The 27,984-nt window shown below is 40.5% G+C and overlaps 1 protein-coding gene across 1 annotated transcript in view; it reads left to right on the forward strand.

The window, feature by feature from the left end:
- Positions 1-5,463: 5,463 nt before the first annotated feature.
- The window catches only part of LOC108797579 (melanoregulin-like), a 42,149-nt gene continuing 19,628 nt past the window's right edge, over positions 5,464-27,984 (forward strand). The window contains exons 1-2 of the mRNA XM_018569194.1: positions 5,464-5,684; positions 23,677-23,751. Of these exons, the coding sequence (XP_018424696.1) occupies positions 5,618-5,684; positions 23,677-23,751 (142 nt within the window). The 5' untranslated portion in view covers positions 5,464-5,617. The remainder of the gene's footprint in view (positions 5,685-23,676; positions 23,752-27,984) is intronic.

Consider the following 27,984-nt stretch of genomic DNA (forward strand, 5'->3'; position numbering starts at 1 on the left):
AAGTATAGTTGTAGTAAAGGAAAGCTTAAACCTCCATTTATTAGTGTGATGCTCCAGTATCTTTGGTCAGCATATCCAAGGTTAAAAATGTAGACATCACTGTAATCAGATCATAAAAATGTATATTTTTTCCCTCAATGATAAATAAAGGGAATATGCTTAATGAGGATATATGCACAGCATGAGATGGTTAGCTGAAAGCCATATGTACTGTATCCTAGTTACCTGCAAAACCTTTCATCTTTTCAGTGTATATGTATTTCTTTAGCAAAATCTAAGACCCTAGCTCTAAACGGTTTCATAACTCATAACTTCTGTATCTAACTGTACACAACAATCACACAGAATGTAAAAGATTGGATACATTCAGGGCCGGCCTTAGGGGTGTGCGAGCAGTGCGGCCGCACAGGGCGCCATGGCAACAAGGGCGCCATGCGGCCGACACAGCTCGTCCTGGGGGCGGCTTCTCTCCCCCCCCCCGCTGGATTATTTGAAAACAGGCAGCGATCATACATTGATAGATTTACAAAGAGTTTAAACATACTATAGGAATTTCGGGAGAATGGAAATGTATTAATAACCAATATTTATATGTTTGGCCTTGAAAAGTAGAAAAACAAGTATGCACAGTTATGAGGGCTTCACGTTTTATTCTTAAGTCTATACATGCCTACAGATATGAGATTAGCTTGAAACTGATCACCCCTCACATCTGATTGGGGATAGACAGAAATAACGATACTTGATGAAACAGTATGATGTTTGATGCCTAAAATTCAATAATTGCTCACATTCTTGTGGTCCGGTCGATGACTAGGGGTATGTTCCACATTCATTTCTCCTAGCCCCTGAAGCAGAGAACAACTTGGCTTGTATTTCTTATCTCTTTTATTTTTCACAACCGTTTTGCTTGTACATACTGTATGTCTTATGTAACCTTTTGAAAACTGTGTATGCATTCATTGATCAATTTCTATTACCCTAAAGTACATACAAATTCGAAAAGGCAACATGAACCAGTTGTTGTATACAGTGGTGTCCCTACACTATTCACCACCTGGGGGTGCTGGTAACGGATACTCGTTACCGCCCACCCCCCATGTGACCCAATGAGATGCCATCTGAGGCAACTTCCTCAGACTGCCTCATTATAGTAATGGCCCTGGTTGTATGTCTGCAAAATCACCTGCATACTAGCCTGTGATCTGCTGAAGAACCGTTTTCTGAGTGTCAGCGTCAGGAGTGTAGGTCACAAGTCCACAAGTCAATGGAAGCCTGTGTGTGTTGGGAAAATCTATTGACCAGCATATAGGTAACATTATGAGGATCACAGCTTCCTCTTGTATATCCTCCTTTCCCTTCCATTTTCCTATTCCTTTGTCAATTAGTTTCAAAGTAGTAAAAAGCTGGTTTGTGTCAGCCATAGGGAGCATCGGGAAAGTCAAAATGTAGGTGAAATCTTTGGTAATATATTTTGGGGTGCAAGCTTTCAAAAACACTCCAGTTAGTCAGGTTGAAAAAAGACACATGTCCATCGAGTTCAACCTATAGAGATACGGAAAAAGTAAAATAAAAGAGAAGGAAAGCCTAAACAGAACGCTATGCTCACAGCTACCCCCTGTTGATCCAGAGGAAGGCAAAAAAAAGCTATAAAGCATGGTTCAATTTGCAAACAGGGGAAAAAATTCCTTCCTGATCCCCGTAAGGCAATCGGATATTCACTGGATCAACAATCTCTGATATTTAATATACCCATAAGAACTCAATATCCAGTAATATTCTGTGCATTTAAGAATACATCCAGATGTTTTTTTTAAACAATTAACTGAGCTAGCTAGAACTAGCTCATGGGGAAGTCTATTCCACATTTTCACAGCTCTAACTGTGAAGAATCCTTTCCGTATGCAAAGGTTAAACCTCTTTTCCTCCAGACGCAAAGCGTGCCCCCCTGTCCTTTCCAGTGACCTTAACGTGAATAATTTGGCACAGAGCTCACTTCAGAGCTTCTCTTTGGGGCATGGTGTTCTTTGCTGCTTACTGTATTTGTGCATATGTATGATTGTGTGAATTCTGTGTAATTTTATACTCAGCGAACAAAGGGTATTGTCTACATTTTTACTTTCAAGTATCTTCAAAGAACAGGTGTGCCAGGAGTTAATAACATCTTTCTGAGAATCGGTGGACAAATTGCTGATTGTGAAACTTTACAAAGATTTAGGTGCTGCTAACTGCATCTGTTAGTGCTGTCATCACTTATGCAGTATGTTATCATTATCAGCTACAGTCACTTTTTGGCAGATTCCATTGGATCCCAACAGTGTTGGGTACTGCCTGCAATAGCCTTTTCCAAAGACTTCCTGTGATAGGATGATAAGGCTCACTCAGTGTGTGTTAATGCAGGAGCAATGTTGTCACCTTAAGCTGCGTGCTTCTGGTCCCAACAGTAAGGTAACGTGCATGAAAAAGGTAGTGTTAAGAAACACTTTTTTTAATGCATTCCAGATTAGTTAATACGGCTATTTTAAATGGAACCTATTCACATGTAGGTTATAGTTATGCAAGTCTTTTTTTTTTTTTTTCTATTAAAGTATAATTACACAGCTGGAGTTAATATGCCAAAAGCAAATGAAAGGTGACAAACAAAGGGCACATTTACACTGTTGTGTTGCATGCATTGGTGTGATGCAGTGCCATTCATTCTGAATAACACCCAAGTACACCTTGCTGATGCACTGCATTGCAGCACAGTGTGACACTTGGCAAGGCAATAATGAGCGTTGCAGTGTTCTGCCAAAAATAGTGCATGCACGTTTGGTGCATTTTAGTGGATTAGGCAGCTCATTAAAATAAATGGGCTGCCTTAAGGGTTAGTTCGCACCGTATGCAGTGCGTTCCGGTCCGATTCTGGCCGGAACGCACTGCATCGCACTGCGGCCAGCTCACTTTTTTGCCCAGCAGGAGGGGGCATGACGGGCCATTGAAGTGAATGGCACCTTGGCCACGTCCTCTTGCCGCAATGCGATTGCCCGCACCGGATCGCAAGGCACATTGTGCCTGCAGTCCGGTCCGGTGCAGTGCGATCAAAATAGTGCTTGCAGCATTTTGATCGCACTGGACTGCAGGCACAATGTATCGGACCGGAACGCACTGCATATGGTGTGAACTAACCCTAACACAAAGCACATTATGCGGCATAACACACATTGACACATGTGCACTCACTCATCTGTGAATAAGTCTTTAGGTAACTGTGCTGGAAGTCTGTTACTTTATATAACCTGCCATGGTAAGTCAAATAGGGTAGCTGGTATATTTTTCAGCTCAATGGAAGAACAGGATGTTAGCTGTGTGTTTGAAAATATCTCTCCCAACAAAACCACCGAAATTTCATTTAATTTCTTATGTTCTGATAATCTCCCAAAACTTTACATATTAAAGCCAAATCTGAACCTTCAGTTCAGTGACCTAAATGTATTCCTGGTCCATCAAAACAAAAGGTGTTCAATGTCTTACAATTTGTTTTCTTTCTTCAGCAGCCAATCCCCTGAATAGAAAAGCCGGTTCCCTGCCAGCAGCTGCAGAGAAGGGAGGAAGCAATAGTCTCATTGCAGAGATCCAACATGCCCCTACTGAGTCAGGACCATAGCTCTGCCATCAGAAAATATTATGCTACCTGCTGATTGGGGTATTGCTGCGGTTGGTAGTGCGCTGTGATGGATGATTCACCGACCTGTCCTTGCCACCATTGTGGGGATGAGTCTACCTGGGCATGAAGCTGAGAGCAGACGGCTTTAATATATGTCTATTACTATGCATCTTTATTGGGATTAATGTTTAAACATTGCATCCATCTTTGATTTATGGTTTTCAATACAAACACATGGACTTTAAACCATACATGTTGTTAAACTACTTTTACATAAACCAGTTTAGGAATTATGCCATTTATGCTTAGTGGCCAATGTTTTACGTACCTTTTCAATTAGCCTAGTGACCTCTGAAATGAGGAATGGGGGGTTCCTACAGTGAGTAAACCCAGAAATGTCAAGGCAGAAGAAAGGCCAGATCTGGGCAGGCTGCACAGCTAGGAGATCAGTGGACAGGCAAGGTCAGGATGGCTGCTGATGATTAGGAAGCCAGTAGGTCTAGTTAGGTCATGGCAAGTCACAGCCGAGCTGTCTGACATCAGGTTTTTCCAGGTTTATGACTAGAGTACTTTAAAGTGTATGTAAAGCCAACATTTTTTTTTGTTTTAGATAGGTTTAGATTTTTTGCTGTCTGTGTTCTGCTTGGGAGATTCCCCTTAACTTCTTGCCCTGGTGACGCTACAGGAAATAAGAGAAAATGTCATCAAAGTGAATGAATTCTCATCTTAGAGAGTTGTCATAGAAACAGGTGTTTCAGTTGGTAGATTTTCCCTCATTTCCTGCTCAGATGACAACTCTAAAATATTAGAACTGTTGGTTTATGTCAAAGTGGCTCAAGGGAAATGTTACTTTCCTGTGGGCACCTATGACCAATTTTGACTCCTGTCAGCTTAAAATATCTGATTAATAAAATCAACATAACTTGTGAATTTCATCTCCTGCAATTTCGTTTGTATGGTTCATCCAATGAAAATTGTCAATATTTCTTATGCTTTGGTGGACTTTACAAAGGCAGATGTCTCATCAAGTGTGGACACTATACCTCCCGACTGTTCTTAATTTTGAGGCACTGCCCTCATTTAGAACAAAATCCCTCTGTTCCTCTTTTGTCCTCAGCTGTCCCTCTTTTTGGTCTGATGTACAGATATCTATATAAATGTTGTATTACACTACCAAAAGTATTATTCTGCACTAAAATCTTCCTCTTATCTCTTAATTATCTTTGATATTTGGAACAATTAGTAAAAAGGAAAAGTAAAGGTGAAAAAAGATAGTTCTGGGTTTAACCAATTATATTTGGCATATAAACTCTTATATGGTCCACATAACTGGGAACATGACAGGAGTGTGCCCATTGCCTATACATTATGCTGGGAGGTGTCCTTGTTTCTTATCTCAGGAAGTTGGGAAGTATCGTGGACACATCTGCCTGTCCACAACTAGCACATGCTTACCAGGCCCAGTTGTGATATTCTGACCCAACAAATGGATGAGCCGCAAAATCTTTACTCTACTTTTATTCAGAGAAACAGAAATGATATGCTATTGACAGACAGGTTTTTATCCCAAAAGGTTGCAGAATCTCTTTTTGCAATGACAATTCCTTTCAATAACTGAAAGCTTTCATTATTGCACCCCTACAGAGTTGTTGCAAGCAATGCCTGAATTGCTTGCTTTTATTAGACCGTATGGTTCTACAAATGGTATTTGATCACTATCAGCTCCTTCCAGTTCACTAATAAGAAGTATAGTGCATATGAATAGGATTAAGGTATCAGAGGGGCTGATATATTCAAGAAGATCTATGGGTAGCAGCTGCATTATTACACTCCAGAGGACTGACTGTACTGCCGCAGCTCTCCTCCTGCTCTCCCCTCTCCCCACCTGTGTTGGTTCAGCTGCTGCCTGTGCAGTTTTGCAGTCAAACACCGAGCATCAAGTGATTTCAGCACAGTCTTCAGTTGGAAAAAATGAGAGATCCGCAACCTGCAAATAATTCTGCTCTGCAGAAGGATGGATTTGATCCTAAGGCAAAAGGTAAGGACATACAAATATCTATGTGTATACAGTCTACATATATACCTATGCAGTAATGATCCCATTGCATGTATAGCCATGCTACCTACAGTTTACAAAGAGACATTAAAATACACGCAGTAATCTTCACAATACACACAATGTATTCTAATCAAGCTAAAAGACTAAGCTCCTTATTTCATATCTATCTATCTATCTATCTATCTATCTATCTATCTATCTATCTGATCATCATTCATCTTTATGTCTATCACTTAAACAGTCTATCAATACTATTTATCTGTCTGTCCATCCATCGGGCTAGCTGTCATCTCTATCTGTCCCTCTGTCTTTCTGTACATATGATATGTCACAATACCACGCTTCTTTTGCATACTGTATATCTATAATATTTGACACAGACTGTCTTTCTAACACACAATAGATGTCACGCTGTCTTCTGTTCATGTGCAGACAGATGGCACCAATCGCACAAGCTGTGTGATGCCTTTGAAGAATATCACCAGTTGCTTACATTGAGTCCAGTGCTTGTTAGCTAGTAGTAAAGTAGTGCTGATGCAACCCGCCTTGGTTCACATTATTAGCACTACTGTAATTATATCTGTAGCATTCTGGTCAGCTCTGTAACAGTTCTATTGGAGTGTGAGTTGGGTTTATGACCTGATACTCCCTAACCTAAGATGTGCATTGTGACCGTCAAGCTCAACCTGAAAATTATTTGTACTTTTTATTTTTAGCTTCCATTTTTACTAACAGCCTAATTGCTGTGCATTTTTCATGATCATGGCAATTTTTGGCCCGGCTGCTGTAAAAATGTGCAGACATAAGATGCTAAGTGTGAATAATGCATTCTATCATTGAGTGGCTGGTAAGCTGTAGCATCAATGACATAATGAAGGTTACATTTGTTGTTTCCTGCTATATAGGAACTATATGCTGTGCAGTCCAGACAGAAAATTTGCATAAAGGACAAGGAATGACAAATATGTAGAAAGGATGGTAATACTGGTGAAGTCTGTCAAGCATAGTCAGTGGGGGGAGTCAGAGGGGGAGTACAGACGTATATGTTGACGTGTGAGGCGAAAATAGATGTGCAATGGTGATGTCTAGTGGTGGGGGCAGCAGAGATTGAGGACAATGGAACAGGATCTCTGATTATGATGTGTGAACCTTCAGTGAGTCACACTATACCAGTGTGAAGAGCAGAGTTAGCTGGCAGCATGGGTAATTAAAGGTGGATAATGTGATACGTTAAGAACGTAGCAGCAATATACAAATGACAAGGGATTGTGTGATAGAGATGTTAAGACAAAGAAAGATGTGTGATCATGGGAGAAAAAAGAGCTTTTATGTAACACAATGCCTACAGAGAGTAGATGACAGGTGGACCTGCATACACAAACCTGTTTTTGTGAACATTCGTTCTATTTTCTAATAGCTAAAGGGGTCAAACTCGACGATCATATTAAACCGCGGTGGCAAAAAAGTCAAAGGAGCTAAATAAAAATTTCTTCTACAACGAGAGAAGTAGAAGAAATGCAGACCGCTTCATGTTTACTTACTTGATGTAACATAATTTCTCTGTAAGCATGCAAATGCTAAATAAAATATTATTGTCTTTTAATCATACAAAGTGTTAATAATTAGTAGGTAGGTGGTTAAAGCTACGTACCTACAAAGTGGCCTTGGGTGGTTTAAAACCAACCCCGTCCGCAACCAAATTGTATGTAGATGCACTATATTGCCAAAAGTTTTGGGACACGCCTCCAAATCATTGGATTCAGGTGTACAGATCCCCTCCCTGGCCACAGGGGTATAAAATCAAGCACCTAGGTGTGCAAACTGCTTCTACAAACATTTGTGAAAGAAAGGTAAACTCTCAGGAGCTCATTGAATTCAAGTGTGGTACCGTGATAGGTTGCCGCTTGTGCAATAAGTCCACCTGTGAAATTTCCTTGCTACTAAACATTCCACGGTCAACTGTTAGTGGTATTATAACAAAGTGGAAGCAACTGGGAACAACAGCAACTCAGCCTCGAAGTGGTAGGCCACGTAAAATAATAGAGAGGGGTCAGCGCATGCCGAAGCACACAATGCACAGAAGTCGGCAACTGTCAGCAGAGTCAATAGCTAGAGACCTCCAAACATTTTGTGGCCTTTAGATTGGCACAACAACAGTGCATAGGGAGCTTCATGGAATGGGTTTCCATGGCCAAGCAGCTGCATCCAAGCCTTACATCACCAAGTGCAATGCAAAGCATCGGATGCAGTAGTGTAAAGCACGCCGCCACTGGACTCTAGAGAAGTGGAGACATGTTCTCTGGAGTGATGAATCACGTTTCTCTGTCTGACAATCGTGTCTTGGTTTGGCGGTTTCCAGGAGACTGGTACTTGCCTGACTGCATTGCGCCAAGTGTAATGTTTGGTGGAGGGGGGATTATAGTGTGTTATAGCAAGTTTTTACTATTTCCCAGTCAGGAATATTTAGACAGAAAGTGTGAGGATACAGAAAGAGAAATACCTTCTCGTAAAATGGGATTTATTCATGTTTTGGTCTTTACTGGAGAGATTTCCCTCACTTCCTGTTCTGGTGAAACCCAAAGCACTGCAGCAAGCTATTTCCAATGCAAGTTGTTATACTGTATGATTTAATAAAGGCTATTTACAACAACCATTTGCATATATATGAGACATTTGATCTAAACTGGAATTCTTACCAAAACTTTTAGTTTTGGATAGGGAAAGGAAGGTTTACAATCTGTCTTGCTATCTTACTTCTAGGATGGTCAACAGGACTGCATGTCAGTAGAATTTCTTCAAAGGGGACCTAGGCAGCAATAAAGGCAAAATAATGGAAGACTTCAGGTTGCCATACTCAGCTCAAATTTCATCCGGTTCCTGTAAACTGGTCAAAATTTAAGCCATGGGTGGCCCTGCAGCGATCACTTTAGAAAAGGAAAGCACAATGATCAGGGAAGACACTGATATAATGAGTAGCACAGCAAAGCTTTTGTTTTGTGTACTGACATGCGTTTAAAATGCATCATGTTACATTTGAAAAGACTCAACTTGCAGTGTCTTAGAGGGCAAATTGAAGGTCTAAGCACCCAAAATGCACCTTTTAGGGCTTTATTCCAACACATGTTGCAATGCATTGGTATAAACAAACTACTAGAAACAATGAATTTCTCATTTTTCTTGTCTGGACTGGAAAAAAATACAGAATGCATGCCACTTCATTCAGTGTGAACAAACCCTCACTCAGCAGGCAAAAAAAGAATACCTCTTAAAGTGCTCTAATGCATTTAGCCGTTAAACAATTATTGCACCTAAAATGCAAGATCTGCTTTTTATTATTATTAATTTTATTACTATTATTAAATTATAATAATAATAATGAAAAATGTATTACAGCATACATTTCTGATGTACACTTGGTGCTTGGACTCGTTTTACAGTCGTATGTATGAGACCATAACATGCTACTACATCAATGGACATATCATGGACTAGGATAAACAAAATGGTGTGTGACAAACAGCCAGCTATACAGAAGGAAGTCTTTAGTGGAATACTAAATTCTGAGGGCTTCATCCAGAGTTTCTACTTTCTCTCATGAAATTAGACTTTCTGTGCAAGTTCGAAAGTTAATTATAGTTGCGTGAACATTGATTAATACTATTGCACCACAAAAGTTCACCTGGTCTGACAGTAAAGTGCATGTAGCCAGATGAACTTCCCAGAGCTCCCGCCTTTATTCTGCCACAGTGCTCCCGAACAAAATGTACAACTTTGGACTTCACTGAGATCTCATTCACACAGCCACATAGGGCTTTACACTATCAAAAAGGGGCTTATTTCTGTGCCCCCTGTAGTCACAGGTGTTTGCATACAACTGCTCGGTTGTGTGGTTAATTGCGTACAACCGTGGCACTTGTTAGACTTTTATTGATTTGTACAAGATGCTGTCTACACACAAACACTGTGACTCCCAAGTGCAGAAATACCACTCTTCTTGACAGTGTACAGTCCTCTACAGCTGTGTGAATGAGGCCTGTTACCCCCTTTTTGTCTGAGTAAGCTATACACTCTGCTGTTTCGGTGTGACATTGACACAAAAGAAAAAATATAAGAAAAAATATGTTCACACATCAACTAAAGAACCTGCCAGTAAATTCCATAGCACCCACAGACTGTCTCATGCATGCCAGAATGGTCAGAAAGACGCAGGTGCCACAAACCCGTATGGATCAGGCCTCAGAGGAGAATGAAAACTCTGACTCCTACAGCAACACAGCAGTAAGTGCCAAACCTTCTGCTAATCCTGGTAATCATACACCAGACACACAAAGTGATACAGAACCCACCCTTAAAGGGGTGCTACTAGCTTTAAAAAAGGGGAACTGACATTCAGCTTCAAGGGATAAAAGAGCATTTATCTCTCTTTAGACCATATGTTCAAAAAATTGGGGAGAGAACCACAGCTTTGGAGTGGAGAGTATGAGATTTGGAGGACTGTCTTAGCCTTGTAAAACAATCATAGAGCTTAATAAGCACAACCATTGCTTATAAATATAAAGTTGAGCATCTATAGTTAACCTGGTAGAATTTATTGCAGCCTGGCTCTTAATTATGTTTGGAAAGGACTTTTTTATCCCACTGTTCACAGTAAAGCAAGTACATAGGGTCCCAACCTGACCTCTCCCTCTGGGAAACCCTCCTAGATCCTTCCTGATAAAATGAACTACGAAGACAGAGAGATCCTGCTAAAACAATCTAGAGAAATTTCTGATTTAATCATTAACGTTGCTAAAGTAGCATTCTTTTATGATTGTTCCGCTGCCATTTAAAAGCAAAAAGCTAAATTTCTTGACCTCTGCGGGCCCTAAATTTACTGTATGCAATGCTGTACCCAGCTAAATAAAAAGTAGTGGCTGAAGGCACCATTCATTTATTTTAATCTGCAGCATCCTGTCTTAACTGTAACAAAAAATATCAGAAACAACATCCAGATTGATTATGGACTTAACCCCTATTATTTCCAACTGTTTAAAAAAGTTGTTATTGCTTTTCTTTTTATCATGATGATGCTCTGAAGGGAACTTGCAGCATAGAGTATGAGTGGCATGTTTTGTCTCTAGCATCGTTAGTGACATGGTTGCTGAAGGCACCTTTAATTTCTTTGGAGCTACAACGTCTGCTGCATTCTGGTTCGACTGTAAAGAAAAATCTCTGAAAGCATGTCCAGTTGGATTGTAGACCTAAACCTCATTGTTTTCCTACTGTTTAAAATGCTGTTATTGCCTCCAGGGGGAATTTGATGATGCTCCAGGGGGAATTTACAGGATAGAGTGTTAGCAACATGTTTTGTCTTGCTTTCTCTACCACAGTTACCGACATCGACCATCAAGCAACCTTTACTGTTCTACTGTTCTGCCCACGTTACACCGTGTGAATGTTTTTTTGACTTACCTATATTTATCTCTCCTCCATTTTGGCAAGATCATTTGTTGTTTATCTTACAATTGTCCCTCTAACTCTGCTTACCCCACACCACTCTTAACCATCTTAGACATTACCTGTACGAACGCACACAATATTTCCTCGACATATTGCTATTTCCTGATTATTAATATCTTGAGTATACAAGGCTCTAATTTGAACTCCTGAAATGTGAGAAGTCTCCGTGATCCGACTCGAGGATTCCTTGTATTCCAGTTTATAGCCCAATATAAAACGTAAGTGGTGTGCCTTCGGGAGAAAATCTTACTAAACTATGTGTGTACAGTACACAGTACAGTGCCATCATGTACACCATTGTTAGCATAGTAATTACCCCCCTGGAGTTTGTTGACAGAACTGTTCCTTTCTCCTGCAGACAGACCTTAACTGACGCAGAGGGTAGATATATTTGTTATTGTTTTCAATATTTACTTTGGTACTTGCATTTTGGTGAACATTTACATTTTCCCCCATACACCTCTGAAGTTTTAAAATGCTTTCTCAGTTCCTGGCAGACAAACCTAATCTCCTTAGTATTGTATTGGGGAACTTCAATATCATACTGAGCCCCTCCCATGACAGAGACAATCCTGTTCAACAGGCTCTGAACTCTCAAACTCATAGAACATTGCAATTGACTTCTGAACTAGGTCTTAAAGTGACATAAAAAGTTGAAGTTTTTTTCCCCCCTTCCCAATCATCATCTTCTCCTTTACTGTTCTTTTCAGCTGTCCCTCCAACACTGGTGCGGGTCTCCAGCGCTGACTCCTCTGTCCTCCTCTTCTCTCATGTCCCACGGTGTATGTGCGGGCGCACACCGCTCCATATATTTACCTTGTGTCTCTCCTCGTCTCCCGGCCGAACATCTAAACTGCGCATGTGCCCGCCCGAGAAATTTTCTGATGTTTGGACGGGAGCGCGCGGTGAAGACACAGGTATTAAACCTTTGAAAAAGTTGTTTTTTTTTTAAAAATCATTTTGCATATATCTACTGCTTGCAAGCAGTAGATATATGCAAAAACATGCAAGGCTTTAACAACCCTTTAAGCTGGCCAGTGGCCAACCATTGCTCAAATATTGGTTGATTCCTATTAAATCAGCAGAAGTTCAAGCTGCACATGGCCCTGTCAGCACCACCTGGTTTAGCACAAGTCAATTTTTACATTGACTTTTGTTGAAGGAGCCAGTTGGAAAATGATCGTCCCCACAGTGCCTGCATCCAATCAAATTCAGGCACTGTTCGGGTATTCAGCAGCTGCTGGAGCAATGGCTGCTGAATACAAAAGCCAGCAGCAGGGTTTCCTCTATCCAAGCTGTTTAGTGTGGATGGGGGGGGGGGGCTAAAATGATTTATCTTGTTCAGCCCGCAGGCTAAACAAGAGAAATCTAACAGTGTGTGGCTAGCCTTAAGTTGGATACAGCAAATTTCAGCTGATTCAGCATTGACCTCCTTCATTATTAGATCAACTTTTGGGGAAGGAACATGTTGAAAAATTGCTGGCTGAACGGTGCTTGCAACCAATAATGTGCAAGCACTGTTCAGGTATTATGACAGGGGGATGACTTGTTGCTTTTCTTGAGAGACATCTGAAAATTCCTGTACACTCTAATACCACCCCCCCCCAACCCACACACACACACACACACACACACACATAATGTTGGTTGCTTTAAAATCATAGATGTCTTTACATTCTGTATTTAGAGAATAGAGTTTTAAATGCCCCACAGACTATTTAAAGCGGAATATTATCTTTTTTGTTACTAAACTTGCTAAACTGCCCTTTTCTTTGTGAGACGGATAAACTTACTAAAAATGATATGGATGCCTCAGTTGCTCCATGTTCTGCACCGTTTGTGATCTGGATTGAGACCCACTGGTGTACACTAATAGCTTTTAGCTTTTCAGTTTAAATTCATGGCTGGAAGGGGGCCATTTTGGCCAGACTAAATGTGCCCATACACCTTACGAATATCGTCCGATTTTAGTTTGCGACCGCGTTTTCGTCCGATATTCGTAAGGTTGATGGGCAGTGTACAACCGCAAATACTGTACAACCATACGACTTTCGTCTTTCCAGCAGGCTAGAAAACTTCTGTCAAATCGTACGACATTCATACGGAAAAAATCGCACCATTAACACTGCTCATGCGCAAATGAAAATCTGTGCGGTCAATTAACGTAATTCGTCCAGGTGATTTCTGCTAAAGACCGATAATTGAAATTGATGGTCGGGGCCGGATGGTGCCGCTGTACGAGAATAGTACGATGGCACGATGATCGGATTAAAATTTTAGTCCGATGATTGCAAGGTGTATGGGCACCTTAACTTCCAACCCCTTCTCAGTTCAATCCCTAAAAGCTGGCAAATTTTGGTGACTATAGCAACTCCTAATTTACCCCTTTAACACAAAATATGGGTTTATATACAGAAAATATTACAATGCAAGGGATGTACCACTTTTCCCATTTATAGAAATAATTATAACCTGGAGGATATCCTTAAATTGATATTAAGTCAAAAGGATTTTGAGCTATTTCAAATGCTGATTAAATCACTTACAATGGATGCTGCTCCTTGATGTAGAAAAGTTTTAGGGGGTTATTCACTAAGCTGCTGAAGGCAGCCCACAGACCCCCACAGCCACCAGCCCAGGAATGTGGTGAAGAGGCCCTTGTCCTCATAGGCATGGGAACAAGGTGCTTTTTCAAGGCCATGTGGTCTGGTATGGGAGAGGGGGTCTGCTAGGGGTCCCCCCTAACATTCCTATAAGACCTAAAGGGTCTGATATGATTTGGGAGGGGAACCACACGCTGTTTTTTCTGGGGGAAGTTCTTTCTTTTAAAAACTTTTAGGTATGCACTTCAGCGGACCGTTCTCCCTGCTGCGGCTGTTTGTTCAGCTGTGTCGAGCCAAAGCATGTGTGTTCCGACTCAACTGCCTTCGATTGTTTATTTCAGCTGGCTTGGGCTGCTGTACGTATTGAGAATAGTGTGTACAGCAACCCTTCAGTTCGGCCGATTTTCTGCAGCCGAAGTGAGCCGAAGGATTAGCCAAACGTTCAGCTAAATCCTTCAGCTCTTTAGAGAATAACCCCCTTAGTTTCATGCAAAATCAGCTGCTCCCCTGAGCACTAGCTCTAATATCCTGTTTTAGGGCAGCTCTTTTCCCTTCCAACGGTGGTATATGTGCTAGTAAACTCTGTGTGTCTTCACACACAGGCACAGGACGGCAATCCACTCCATTGCTCCCCACTCCACCCTCTTCTCTTCTCCAAGTTATTAGATGTATAGCTGCTTGGGACTGTGCTGTCTGTGAGGTTCTACTTGACAGGAAGTACAGGAAAGCTGAACTGGGAAAGTTGGAGCCAACTGTTTGGAAACATGATGACTGAAAATGCTTGGGCAAAAATGTAAAGAAATACTTTGCTGAGCAATGTATGTTTGTTTGATCTGGATTCAGAGAGTTTTGAGAGTTTAATACTACTTTAAGCTGGAAGGCTCAGAGGCATGGCAATCAAAAGAGGTTATGCTTCTCAACCAGCTATATACTGACAATGTTTTTAAATCCTTTTCTCAATTACAAAGCAAGTGTGCTTTCCCTAGACACTACTCTTATAGATTTCTTGAGTTACGTCATGCCCTAACTATTCAGCATAAACTTCCTCTGAGATCAAACTCTGCCCCATTGCTACATCTTGTACAATCTCACTCTAAGAGAGGTCTTATCATCAATATATACACTGTATAATACCCTGATTGCAATGGTGACAACACTTCTATTTCTTGTCAGACAACTAATACATCAGAAATGGGTCAATAAATAGGACATACCTATTTATTATTGTAGGACATGGCAAATGTCAATTCTGTACCATGTCCCCCGCATGTGTGACATTTTACATACCAGAGATTGAACCTTGTCACCCAGGTACTCAAGCTACACTTTCTTCACCTTTGTAGCCCAACACTACTTTGTGAAATTTGCTTAATACCACTTTGCCACTTCCAGGTATTCTTTTTTTTTTAACATGGTGTTTTATTATTACCAATGACAGGTGTTGGATATTTGAGTTTGCTCTCCTACCATTCATTCTGTTTCATATATACTGTCGGTTGTGTTTCCAATTATTTATTTTTTAGTTTGTTTTTATCTATTACTTTATTAAATTTCTAAGGGTACATTTACCGTAATGCTGTGGTGCATAGCAATGGACTGATGGATGGAGACTTGTTGTGTGGAAAAATACAGATATGCTACATTTTTTGTACCTCTAATGTGATGTGAATGGGGCACATGTTTTATATGTGCCCTGGCAGAAACCTGCATTATTCAGGTGCAGAATAACGTAGGTCTTCTAGTTGCTTTTGGTAGAAAATCCTGAAAAGGCAGAGTATACTTTTCAATAAAAAGAATCTGGAAGCAGCTGGGGTCAGAGACCCTATGTCTAACCGGTCAACTTGGAGGCGTTCATATTGGGAAGTCCCACCCAGGAAAGCCCAGAGAGAGAAAGAGCGAGGTATGGGTGATCTGCTATTCATATGGGAGGGGCACTATTGGAATGCTATAAAAACTGAATCAAAGTGATATCCTCTTCGTACAAATCTAGAGAGGCATTATGGTAGAGCTCAACTGCATTGGTCATGTATGTATTTTATCCATGTATTTCGTTTTTGCCTTGACTTAAGCTTTAAGCCATTGAATATTTATTTATCACAAGAGATGCTTAAATCATTTTCAGTTACTGGCAGTAAGAGTCTGCATACTTTATGTGAGAGATCAACCAACCTTGAGTAGTCCATTATAGCAGTGTCCTTGGTCTGTGTATACAGGAACAGGGTATTGTGGAAAAGTATACAGAAGTAGCAGCAATCACGACTTACCAGATTTAGCCACATGCTGTGTTTTTTTCTTTTATTGAAAACAGAAATACTGTTTATAGTGCTCACTGACACAAATAACACAAATATTACATATAATGACCACAGACTGCTGTTTTGGCTATGTATGTTCAGCACTGGAGTCAATTTTAACTTCTCAACAACAGCTCAGGGGCCATTTGTCCACTTAATCCTCCGTGCCCTCACACCACTACCAGCCTTCAACAGGCGATATAAATACATATGGCCAGCTTGGGAAAGGTCAATTAAATTCATGTTTATTAGATATTTTATAGATCGGTCGTAGCGCTGGACCAGTAAGAGTAGAAATCAGTTTTCATGTGAATTTGAAACAATGGGAGATATACTCCTTGGGGGAGGTAACCCGTAAAGGACTGTGTGTGTGTGTGTAGTGTAAAGACCTGCCACACAAAAGAAGTACCGCTCCTGCACAGCTCAGGAAAGGAATGAGCTAGGTTCTTGCTGCTGGGAGCACGTCCTCACTCCAATATGAGCCCATACAAACAGAAGACAAACTGGCTGCACAGCGAATACCACTGGAATAGTTTATTAAAACTTGTACACATCACTAGTGTCCTGCCCAAGGTCCAACCCCTCTGATGTGTTTCACCCAATCACAGCCCATATTTGGGTGAAACGCATCAGTTGGACAGACCTTGTCCGGGACACTAGTTATGTGGTACAAGTCTCAATAAACTATTCCAGCGGAATCCAGTGTGCAGCCTGCTTTTCATCTGTTATTGTAAGGACCTGGTTATGGTCCAAGGCTGCTGCCTCTCTGGTCATGATGGGGGGATCACTCAACAGAAGATCAAATCCTGGATGTGTGGTTAGGAGGGCCTCTTTAAAGAATGGTCATCTTGCTTGAAGGTTTGTCTAGGTTGTTTATTTTTAAATGGATTTGTCAGATACAACCAATGCATTTCAGGGGAGTCAGGCTCCCCCTTCTTTGGGGCTTGAGCAACAATAATAATGAATGGATTCAGGAAAAGCTGTACTTTGTAGGTTGAAATAGGGCTGGATGAGCGCTGAATGTCAGTGTGACCCGTTTGCAGTAAGGACGGGATATCCATTTAAATAAGCAACCTAGACAAACCTTCAAGCGAGATGCTTATTAGATGTGTAAGCCATTAAAGGAATGGGTTATTAGTGGAAGTTTCACAATAGGCTGTAAATAAAAAAATAAATAGCTGGCTTACTCCCTAGTGGCAGTTACATCTTTGACTCTGGAATCCACATCTAGTCAATACTAAGAAGTCACCCACATTACGCAAAACCCTAAAGATGTATAAAAAATATTTAAGATGTTACAGTTCTAAATGCAGCAGGCGTCGTTGAATACAATGATTTTCCTGTATTTCCAGCCGACTCTGCAGTATAGCTTTGCCAAGTGTCCTGCTCGCTAATTAGGTTGAAACTGCTGAGGCTCCATGATGCTGCAGTGCTGAAACACCCAGTATGTAACATCCCGAGTTTCTGCTGTCCCCATGGTAACAGTCATTCATCCTATATGTTATATTTAGAAAAGGGTCAATCCGATATATATGTCAGAATAAATAAATGGTGCACTCAGGAGAAATTCTGCTTAGTGTTGAGCTAACCTGACCATTCAAATTAACTAGTTTCTGGAGCTCTGCAAATAGCAGAGATGAGAGTCTGGATGATCTATTGCCTGCTGCAAAATTATAATTATGACTTAACTTGTTCTTAAACCAGCTCTTTATTAAAACAGTACCAGCAACAAAAAGGTGACATTTTGCATTTAAACAATGTTAATTAAATTAGGGCTTAAAACATCAAACCCCTCCCCACCACCACCACCACAATCACATTACTTTTCATTTTTCAGGCAAAGAACATTTTTGAAAGCTAAGAAAAATTCCAGTTGATCCTTATATAGACCCAGTATAGTCATAACTTTCTGTGGCCAAAGCTGCCCTCCTCCCTATGTTATGGACATACAGTAAGGAGGTGTTTGTAGTCCACATCCCCAGAACAGCCTAGGGTGCCCCATCATTGATAGAGTACAGTAAATAGATGTTGCCACCATAGGACAGAAAAGGGAGATAATTCATGTGAGAAGTTTGCTTGCTGTTTGGTTAAGGGTTCTCATATCATATTTCTGTACAAGTCATTCTGAATTGAGAAAGCTGGTCGGATGACCAGTGAAACGTCTTCAAGAAAAATACAGCAAGTCCAGTTGCCTTGACTTATTTTCATATCAGTTTCATCGTTTTTTTAATATCGCTTTTCTACAAGCTATAGTGTACAGTACTTAGCAGGGGTTAATCGTAATTTATAAGATAAGGGTCAGCTTACAGCTTCTACATGAGAAGCAATGTTAAAGTTAGCAGCGGAATGATAACTTCTACAAGGAAAAGCTGAAAAACAGTGTAAAAAAAAGTCAGAACAGGCACTATGAGCCACTTAGTGCTAGACATCTGGCAGCCCAATATAATAACATCCACTAAATAATACAAGATCTATAGCTCTTCAGATGGTAATATTCATGTTTTTACATCATTTGATGAATATGGGAGAAAGTATAGTAAACATTTTGTAATGTAGCATATGTTAATGTATAGAGTATCTGTTAGACTGCAGGAGAGCATTCATCGCATATGTTTAGTAACTTCTGTCTGCCTCACACTGCTATTGCGGTCTCCAGACAGGGCACCATTGACAAGAATGGCTTAGCAAGACTTGCTATTACAATATGAATCGGGTTGGTGCAACATAGTGCCATGTCCATGGAATGCCCCTGGAATGCAGAGGTGTGTACTGGGATATTTGGCTCAGTATACTCATTCATACCTGGGGAGCGCTTGGCGGGTATATTAATGTTCCAGAGGGTATTCCAAGATTTGGCTGGAGTAACATATTAAGATTAATAAGGGAATTAAAAAGGGTCTGCTCCCTAATTCTCAGGTATGAAAGGGGATTATTCCAATAAGTGTCATACAAGCAGCTGCTGGAAAAATAAAACCTCTAAAATGTAATTTGTACCATGAAAACAAGATAACTGATAAATAACATGTAAAGATGATTTCTACAATCAGACAGAAAGTGGAAATTCCCCTTACTTCCTTCACTGCTGATAACTGGCAGCTGTGTTGCACTGGGAACCCCATTACTTTTCTTGCTTTAGCAGAGTACCTCTAAGGTCATGGACACGCGGGCATCCACCTGTATAAGAGCAGTGTGTACAGCAAGCTTTTGCATAGCTTTTCAAAGCTTTGAGCAACTTTCCTGAAGCTTTTAAAGCAGCCTTAAGCTCCAGTTTGGGGATGTTAAAACTGAGCTCCAGGATAAGCAAATATTGTATAAATACAAGAGGCTTGTGCATTCATTGTTGGTAATTTCATGCAGTAGTCCAGCATGAGACTTTACCTCTGTGCTGAAGCTTCCTGTATTAAGCCAGGAACTTCTGCTCTCTCTCTCTCAGTGACTGGTCTTGTATCCGCCCCCCTCCTGTAGTTTTCTGGAGGCAGCCTGTAGTAGGTGGAGCCTGCTGGGTCCCTCTCATAACTCTGCTCTCTGCCACAGGCTATGTACAGTATAGTGATGTTGGCACTGCTGTTTTTACATCCCAACTTTCTAGAATCAGAAAGGGGGACACTTTCCAGCACAATGGGGGGGGATTTATAGAATTCTAATAAAAACTGGAGCAGGCAGAATCTGGAGCAGTTGCCCATGCCAACCAATTAGCTTCTCTCTCTAATTTTCAAAGCATAACTGAACAAGCTAAACATAGAAGTTGATTGGTTGCCACAGGCAACTGCTCCAGATTCTGTCTTCTCCAGTTTTGATAAATTCACCCCAATGTATTTAGGCAATGGGCACACCCCTGCCACGACCCTAGTTAGGTGGACAATTAGGAATTTATATGACTGTTCCCTTGCATTAGAGACTAACTATAAAGTTTTTGCTTAGATGGTAATATGTTACCACTAGACTGGTGGGTATGCTCCTGGGTAGGTCTCCAATTTGCTTCAGATGATGCTCCAGTCACGGCACTGTCCTTTATATATGAAGGTCCTGCCCAACTGCTCCACATCTTTGGCTCACAGTTTATGCCTTGCTACGCTCCATATTATGGGTATCTTTATCATTTACCCTAATGAGGCCTTACTCAATTTGCAGCCCGAGGCGATCTCCAAACACCAGTTTGTTCTTATGAAACGTGTTAACAGCCACCAAACAATTTTATAAGAAAGTATGGCTTTCCTGCTCCCTACATTTTACTGAGGTTAAGACTCGGCTCCTCAAGGTATTTTCTAATGAAAAATTGTCTGCTAAATTTCTTGATTTTATGCCAAAATTCAAAAAAGTTTGGGATCTCTGGATTAAGCTGTCCATACACCTATAGATTATCTGCAGATTTTCTATGGTCAGATGGAAAAAGTACAACAGATTCCTCCATCTACGCTAAACTGTGTGGATGGAGGAATCTCCCACTGGGCCAAGCTTCAGTATCTTGTTAGTCGGCCCCACTGGCTGTCAAAATACCTGAACAATCTGATTGGATGCAGGCATTGTTTGGGTATTTTGAGAGCCAGCGGGGCCGAGTAGCAAGATCCTGAAGCTTGGCCCAGTGGGAGATTCCTCCATCCACACAGTTTAGCGTAGATGGAGGAATCTGTTGTACTTTTTCCATCTGACCATAGAAAATCTGCAGATAATCTATAGGTGTATGGCCAGCTTTAGACGCTACCTTCCCTCTGATATTGACAACAGACTAATTGACATTTGAAATCTGGTATTTTTCAATCATCAATTGCTAGGCGGCCTTTGTCTCTCAGGACTTTTCTTTTTTCTCTTCTTTCCTTTCTCTCTATTTTTCTTTCTTGTTTACTTTCTATTTCTTAGCTACGTCTACGCTACCGTAAGGTCTTTTATCTCCTTTTTTTCCTTAACCTTGATGCCTTTCTATTCTTATACAAATGCAATGAGGCGGATTTATCAAAACTGGAGCAGAGAAAATTTGGAGCAGTTGCCCATTGCAACCAATCAGCTTCTCTCTTTCATTTTCAAATCCTAATTGAACAAACTGAAGAGAGATGCTGAGTGGTTGGCCTGGGCAACTGCTCCAGATTTTGTCTGCTCCAGTTTTGATAAATTCCCCACGCTGTATATATTTATGTTCAACATTCTTATACATTCTTGATATGCTGTTTGATGTTTACCTTTTGCTGTTTTATCTAGTTTTGAAAGTTCAATAAAAATGATTACAAAATAAGAATTTATATACTAAAAATTATTGGTTAAACTCAGATATATATGGATGTTTTTGTTCCCAGAGTTCGGCTTTAAATACAGATGATTACAGAAGTGCTGGCTGTCACTTTACCCGCCTCTCTTCAGTCGGGGAACAAGTTATTCTGAATAGATGTTTTAAAATGCGCTAGTGTTTTATAACACATAGTAAGGGTAACAGGTTTTTTTTAATAATTATTATTTTTGATATTTTTTCCTTTATATAGTTAAAAAAACCCAAAAACAATGGTTATTAAATACCACCAAAAGAAAGCGCTATCTGTCTCAACAATAATATAAATTCATTTGCGTACATTATTGCATCAGTCAACCTGTCACAGCATTTAAACATGAAAACTGGCCTGGAAAGAAAGGGGGTGTAACATGCTGGTAATGAGGTGGTTATACAAGCTGCTAGAAGGCATTCAGTAGCTTTAGCACCACATTACATTTCATACAAGCTGAAGTCCATGTGTACAAAGCTTTATGTTAACCGTATATGTAACAATAAATGATTGACTGATGATAGATTTGATCCTTTCAAATTATCTATCTCTCAAAACAATTCTTCAACACAGAAAATATCTGAGAGGTAAGGGATAATACTGGACTGATTTTAATATAGATTAATTCAAATAAGTAAGAAATAACGTGCATTCTGTTTGCCAGTTTGTGTTCAAGGTAGGCACCCAGTTCTAGGCCTAGGCTGCTGCCTCTCTGATCATGATAGTCAGATTGCTCAACAGACATTTATTTGTAAAGTACATCAGATACAGCCAATGCGCTTCAGGGCAAAGGACCCTTCCTTCTTCAGGGCTTGAACAAGGATGTACGGTATATTGCAATCCAGATGAAAGCCTGAATTGAGGCTAGTGTGTACAGCCGGCCGTATCTGATGTTCTTACAAATAAATATTTTAAACCAATTTAGAGCGAGATCAAAGTTTATACCAGACACCCTTAACCACACACCCAGTAGTTGTTCATCTCTCAACACAGTAAAGGAAATCATAGATTTGGCCGAATTCAACTGGACTGGCTGTTTCGTCTTTTTTTTTTTTACATGAAAACACTGTATACTGAGTGAACCACTCATTTTGTAAAATCTGTTTCTGAAATCCTTCTGGATCCTTCTTGTAAATAGTCATTATACTGAACAAGTTTATTGGTATGTGTACGGCTAACAATAGGCTACACCTACATGAAGTTGCTTGGCTTTCTTTGTGTGTCCTTACAAGCCCATGCTGAAGCAAGATTAATGATCTATTGGAATAAGTGGATTCCCAAAGGTGTACTGCAATGTCCAAACAAAGCCGGGCATTACTGATGAGCACCGGTAACTTGGAAACCACTCTGTGTCGCTGGTAACAGAGCTTGTTGATAAGGGGTTCTGAGTGGAATGCTCTTAGTGGTCAACAGCAAGTGGAGAAGTTTTTACTCTCCAAATATAAAAAGATATTTTTCTATTCCCACCTCACCATATCCGAGCTGACAAAAATGATCGCCTGGGGTTGAAAGCAGAATGATGTTAGGCTATGAACATTGACTGTGTGGTCATTCCATCCCACTATTGCATAATGATGCATGTGGCAAAACTACAGTAAGCACAATGTTCCCAAAACCATGTGTAAGTGGAACTACAACCAAAACTTTTTTTGTAGAGTGTTTCCCAGAGGACCAATAAGCACACAGACAGCTATAAAATCCTGATAAGTAAAAATTATCTAAGCCAAAAAATAAACATTTGGCCTGAAGTTCCATGTTCCATGACTATGTAAGCTATACAAAGTAATATAGTTAGGAATGCAGGCCACACTATAGTTTAATACACCTGACATTACAAACATAGACATTAGATTGGGCTTTGTCGCACATTGTTTAGTTTTTACTATTATGGTACTGCAAAGGCACTGATCAGTCACTTATGTGTCTTGTCTTTTTCTGGATAATGTGAGATTTTTTGGATTAAAGGTTGAATTAGATTTTTGAAAAAGAAATGTTGGCTTTAAAACATACTTTTTTGTAGTTGACCAACTCTCTGACTCTGCTAGGAACCTGAGCCTCACAGTTTAGTCAACGTGTTCACATGTCCATATGGTTCATGTGCCGTAAAGGAGAATGTCTCAAGTGCTCATTATTGCTCAAGTGCTAACCCTTCAAAACAATCAAATAGGTTTTGCTTTTGACACAATACTTACAATTAGTGGTTATGTATGGCTTGTCTTCGTAACGTCTTTGACTACATTTTAAAAATCATTAACTTTCTAGATCAGGTCAAAGTATAGAACTGTAACTGTAATCTTACATAAGATTTTTATATATTTTATTTTAGGTTTTCACCTTTATGATGCACTTCAAGTTCCCAAACAACTCATCAGCAAAACCTTGTGCAACAATGCTCCTGCTGGTAAGTTTTTGTCAGTGGAACGCTCCTGCCAGTGAAGTCCACCTAATACAGGTCCTGAATTCAGAGTAGAGTTGCCACTCTCATGTAGACTGTGCCTGTTTGCACTGCAGTAGAATGAAAAAACATATGTTTGGGCGTTACTATCAACATTGTTACCACTACGTACAAGCCTGTAGCTTGCCAATCAACATCCAGCCACACCCAGTCCTGACCACTGCTTTCCGGATTGTTTGACTGTTGCTGAAACCCTCCTACTGTGAGTTGCAGGGAATGGGAAGGGGAGTGTGTAGGACACAAATGTAAAAGGATCACTAGGCCTGAAATTGAGCGAAAATCAAACATGGTGAGTTGTCTCAAAACAGAAATAAAGTGAAAATCTTCCAATGAGAAGGTTTGTTATGGTGACAACTGTCTAAGATTTACCTCACTTTTGAGAGATTTCCCTACTTCCTGTTGTGTCCACAGGACAGTCAAAATGTCATAGTGTTGATGGTCAGTAGGAAAAAATGCCCTAGTATTGGTGATCAGCAGGAAAAAGTGGTCTAGCGTTGGTGGTCAGTTAAAAAAATGCCCAGGTGTTGGTGGTCAGTAAACAAAAATGCCCAAGCAGTGGGCAAGAAATTCCCCACTGTTATTGGTAAGTGGAAGGAAGAACGTTCCAGTGTTGGTGGTCAATGGGAGGAAAAATGTCTTGGCATTTGCTGGTCAATGGGAGGAAGAATGTCTTGGCATTTGGTCGTCAATGAAAGGAAGAATGTCTTGGCATTTGGTGGTCAGTAGGAGGGAGAATGATCTTGCTTCAGTTGTCAGTAAGGGGAAAAAGATGTTGGTGTCAATGAAAGGAGAAATATAGGGTGCTTTGAGGTGCACTGGGGCTCTGGAGGGATTCTGCAGCAGCTGAGAGCCATGCAGCGGGCTCCTTCTTCCTTTCCCCAGTCATTTGTTGGATCACATGACAGGGAGAGGAAGGAGAGGACTTCACTCCTTGGCAGATTCCCTCACAGAGCACCCACTGCCACTGTGCAATGTGTCTAGATCCTGCTGGATCCATACTGCCCCCTCCCTCAGTGCAACAATGAGATGCTGCTTCAGGCAAGAATTAAAGCCTAACTCCAGCCATTTTTTTCTGTACTTTGGATAGAGTAGAGAAGTTCAAATTTCTGTCAGGTCTTTAATTGTCTCTATACGAGCCTTGAGGTGTCTTCAGATCCTTTCCCTATGACACCAGGGCAAGAACTTGGGGGGTGGTTGTATCCTGGACAGGAAGGCACACTAGGGTTGCCACCTGTCCAGGATTCACCCGGACAGTTCGGGTTTTGAATGCTGTGTCCAGGTTTCATGGCAGCAGAAACCCGGACACAAGATGTCAAACAGACAGGGGCAACCAAAATTAAGATAGAGGCTACTGGCCCCCCACTGAAAATAGTCTCAACTGTGATATTTACATATGAATAAGCCGCAACTCATTCCCTCCAAAAAATGTCTGCGCGTCGCTTGAGTGTTCGGGTTTCGCTTGGAGAAAAGGTGGCAACCCTAAGGCACACTTAGCAATAAAACCAATAGCAAGAGTTCAGATTTTTCCCCAGTCTACTAAAAATGTGTTTTTATCTATATCTGTGACTCTGTTGGGGAGGTTTTCCCATCTTCTGCCCTGACAATATTTCAAATGGGGAAACAGATGGCAATAAAATCCCAACAGAGACTCTAAACCTCCCTCACTCTAAATAAATCTAAAACAAAATATAAAGCTTTGGCTGGAAATCCCGCTTTTGTCCTGGTGCCAGAAGGATAACAAAGATAACATAATAAGTGACATCAGTTTAACCAGTTGACATCCGCGGTGTTAAACCCCCTTCCCATCCAGGCCATTTTTCAGTATTCAGCGCTGCGGTACTTTGACTGATATGTGAAACACCTATATGTGAAACACCCGGTAACGGGTGTTTGCAATGGTCGGGTCTTTTCTGCCCGTGCGTGCCCGCCAGGGGGCGCGCGCGAGCAGAAAAAAAATGCAACCCGCCAATGCTGCAGTGCCGTCCGTCCGTTTTTTTACAACGGGCGGACGGCAAGTGGTTAATTATTACTTCACAGTGTCATCACATGCCTTGTTACTACTCAAAAATTACTCAACAAATTGATTTTATCATACATATGCACCCTTCCATAAATTTGATGGTATCTGGTTCCTACCAATGTTGACTTAGGGAGGTTCTGGCTCTGGTAAAGGGATATTATGGAACAAATTCTGAATCAGGGCCTAGGGAAGGTTAGCTATTTCCAGAGTCATCCTTTTTATAAGGCAAAGTGAGCATCAATAAATAGGATGTATTGATGGGCCTAATGAGTAGAGTGTTACCTCTGACAGCCCTTCATTAAAGGGCCACTGCTGTTGACTATGCCGCATGCTTACACCATTTTGCTTTCCTGTGCAGTACCTCACCATAGAAAATGCATAATCCCTCACTCCCATTCCCATACAAGGTCAGGGTTCATACAGAAAATAACATAAATGTAAAGTGCAGTTCAAGGCAAATATAGACACCAATGCCTCAACTGAAAAAAGGTTACAAACTCCTGAAAAATGTTTGTAAATGTGTCATAACACATCAGAAAACAATATCCAGGTGCTTCTACAAAGTAGATTATCTTCAGTTATGTCATACAGATAATGGTGGCAGGGGGAACTTTCATGCATTATTCATATGCTACTCTTCTTCCATTCACATGTAATGAAACTTACATGTGAATGGAAGAATGTGGCCTGGTTCACACCTAGATGACATCATTTATGCGCGTTTGTACATGTAGGTTTAGCGTGCACTTGTTTGCGCGTTTGACACACTTTTATGCACACACATTTTGACTGGCAACTCACAAAACATTGCAGTCAGTGGACGAATGCGCAAAAACGCAGCACGTTTCCTGGCATTTCCATTGAAGTCTATTGGGGGGGGGAGGTGTTTTGCTGCTCAGGTGTGAACCGGGGCCATTGAAAATCATGGAATTTCTTGTGTTGGGTGTTCAAAAGTGCTTTTCTACTGCTCAAAAAAATGCCTAGGTGTGAACCAGGCCTAAGGGAAAAGTCCATGAAAATAAGTATCATTGCGAAAAAGAGGGTAAAATATCAGCTTATTGAAACATGTTTTTGTAATAACAATTTAATGCACCGCCTGGTAGCAACCATCCATCCCATAGACAGGGCACCCATTTTTCTCACTTCGTACATAATTGTCCATGCATGCATTATTTTATGCATTATTGTTGACAAATTTAAATTGTGCAAAAGGTTGACCCCACGTATGGGCAAGTTTTTTCTTTTATTATGATTAATTAGAATGTATTACTAGATTTTCAGGTTGCCTGCCCAGCACATTGCCTAAGGGCAATCTGTGATATGCAAAGAGCTTTGTTACACAAGTGACTTGTACTGCAAGATCATTTCAATTCCGCTTCTTTTCATGTTAATGAGAATTAAAAGTGGCTGCCTTTATAGTGCAGACCATTTAATTAGCCTTGTCCTTGCAGTATCTGTAAAAAAAACAAACGTTTTTTACTGTACTAAGCTTTCTTGTTCAGGCCACTGAGATATCACAGGCTTAACTTTTCTTGTCCAGATACCACTTTTCCTTTCTGCAAAAGAAGCCACTGGAAGATGGGGCAAATGATGGGGCCCAACAGGTCCCTATAGTGGCTTTGCCAGATTGGCATGATAAATTGTTTTTCAATAAGGCTGCAATTTCTGTTTAATTAACTAGAAAATAGTGCAGACTGCAACATTTTAACTAGTGCAACAAATAAACAATGGTTTGCAATGTATGTTCCTGCTAAATGCGAAATGTGCATCAAAAATAGAAAAAAATCCTAATTTGTCTGATATACTGTATAACTAACTGAAAAGATTGTATATAGTGCGCAAAGTGGAGCTGCACACCTTATAAACTAAGGCCACTGTGACATAATAGATAATTAGTCACAATTTGTGACTTTTTTTGTGACAATTTCACACTTAATTTCCCTGTCTCAATCTCTCACTCTGAGCCACCAAAGGTTTATCAAGCCCATTATGAAGGTCATGGAAAAATCTAGTTATAAACAGTGAAAATGTGCTCCAAATTTCAACCCCTTAAGCTGAATTGAAATCTGTTTTTATTTTGCATTCCCCGGTTTCCTCCCCCAAATCAACATGCTAATGAAAGTTTTCAATTAAACCTTTATGTTCTCATTGTATAATTT

The sequence above is a fragment of the Nanorana parkeri genome, unplaced genomic scaffold, assembly GCF_000935625.1.
Source record: "Nanorana parkeri isolate BGI_ZX_2015 unplaced genomic scaffold, ASM93562v1 scaffold1299, whole genome shotgun sequence".
NCBI classification, from domain to species: domain Eukaryota; kingdom Metazoa; phylum Chordata; class Amphibia; order Anura; family Dicroglossidae; genus Nanorana; species Nanorana parkeri.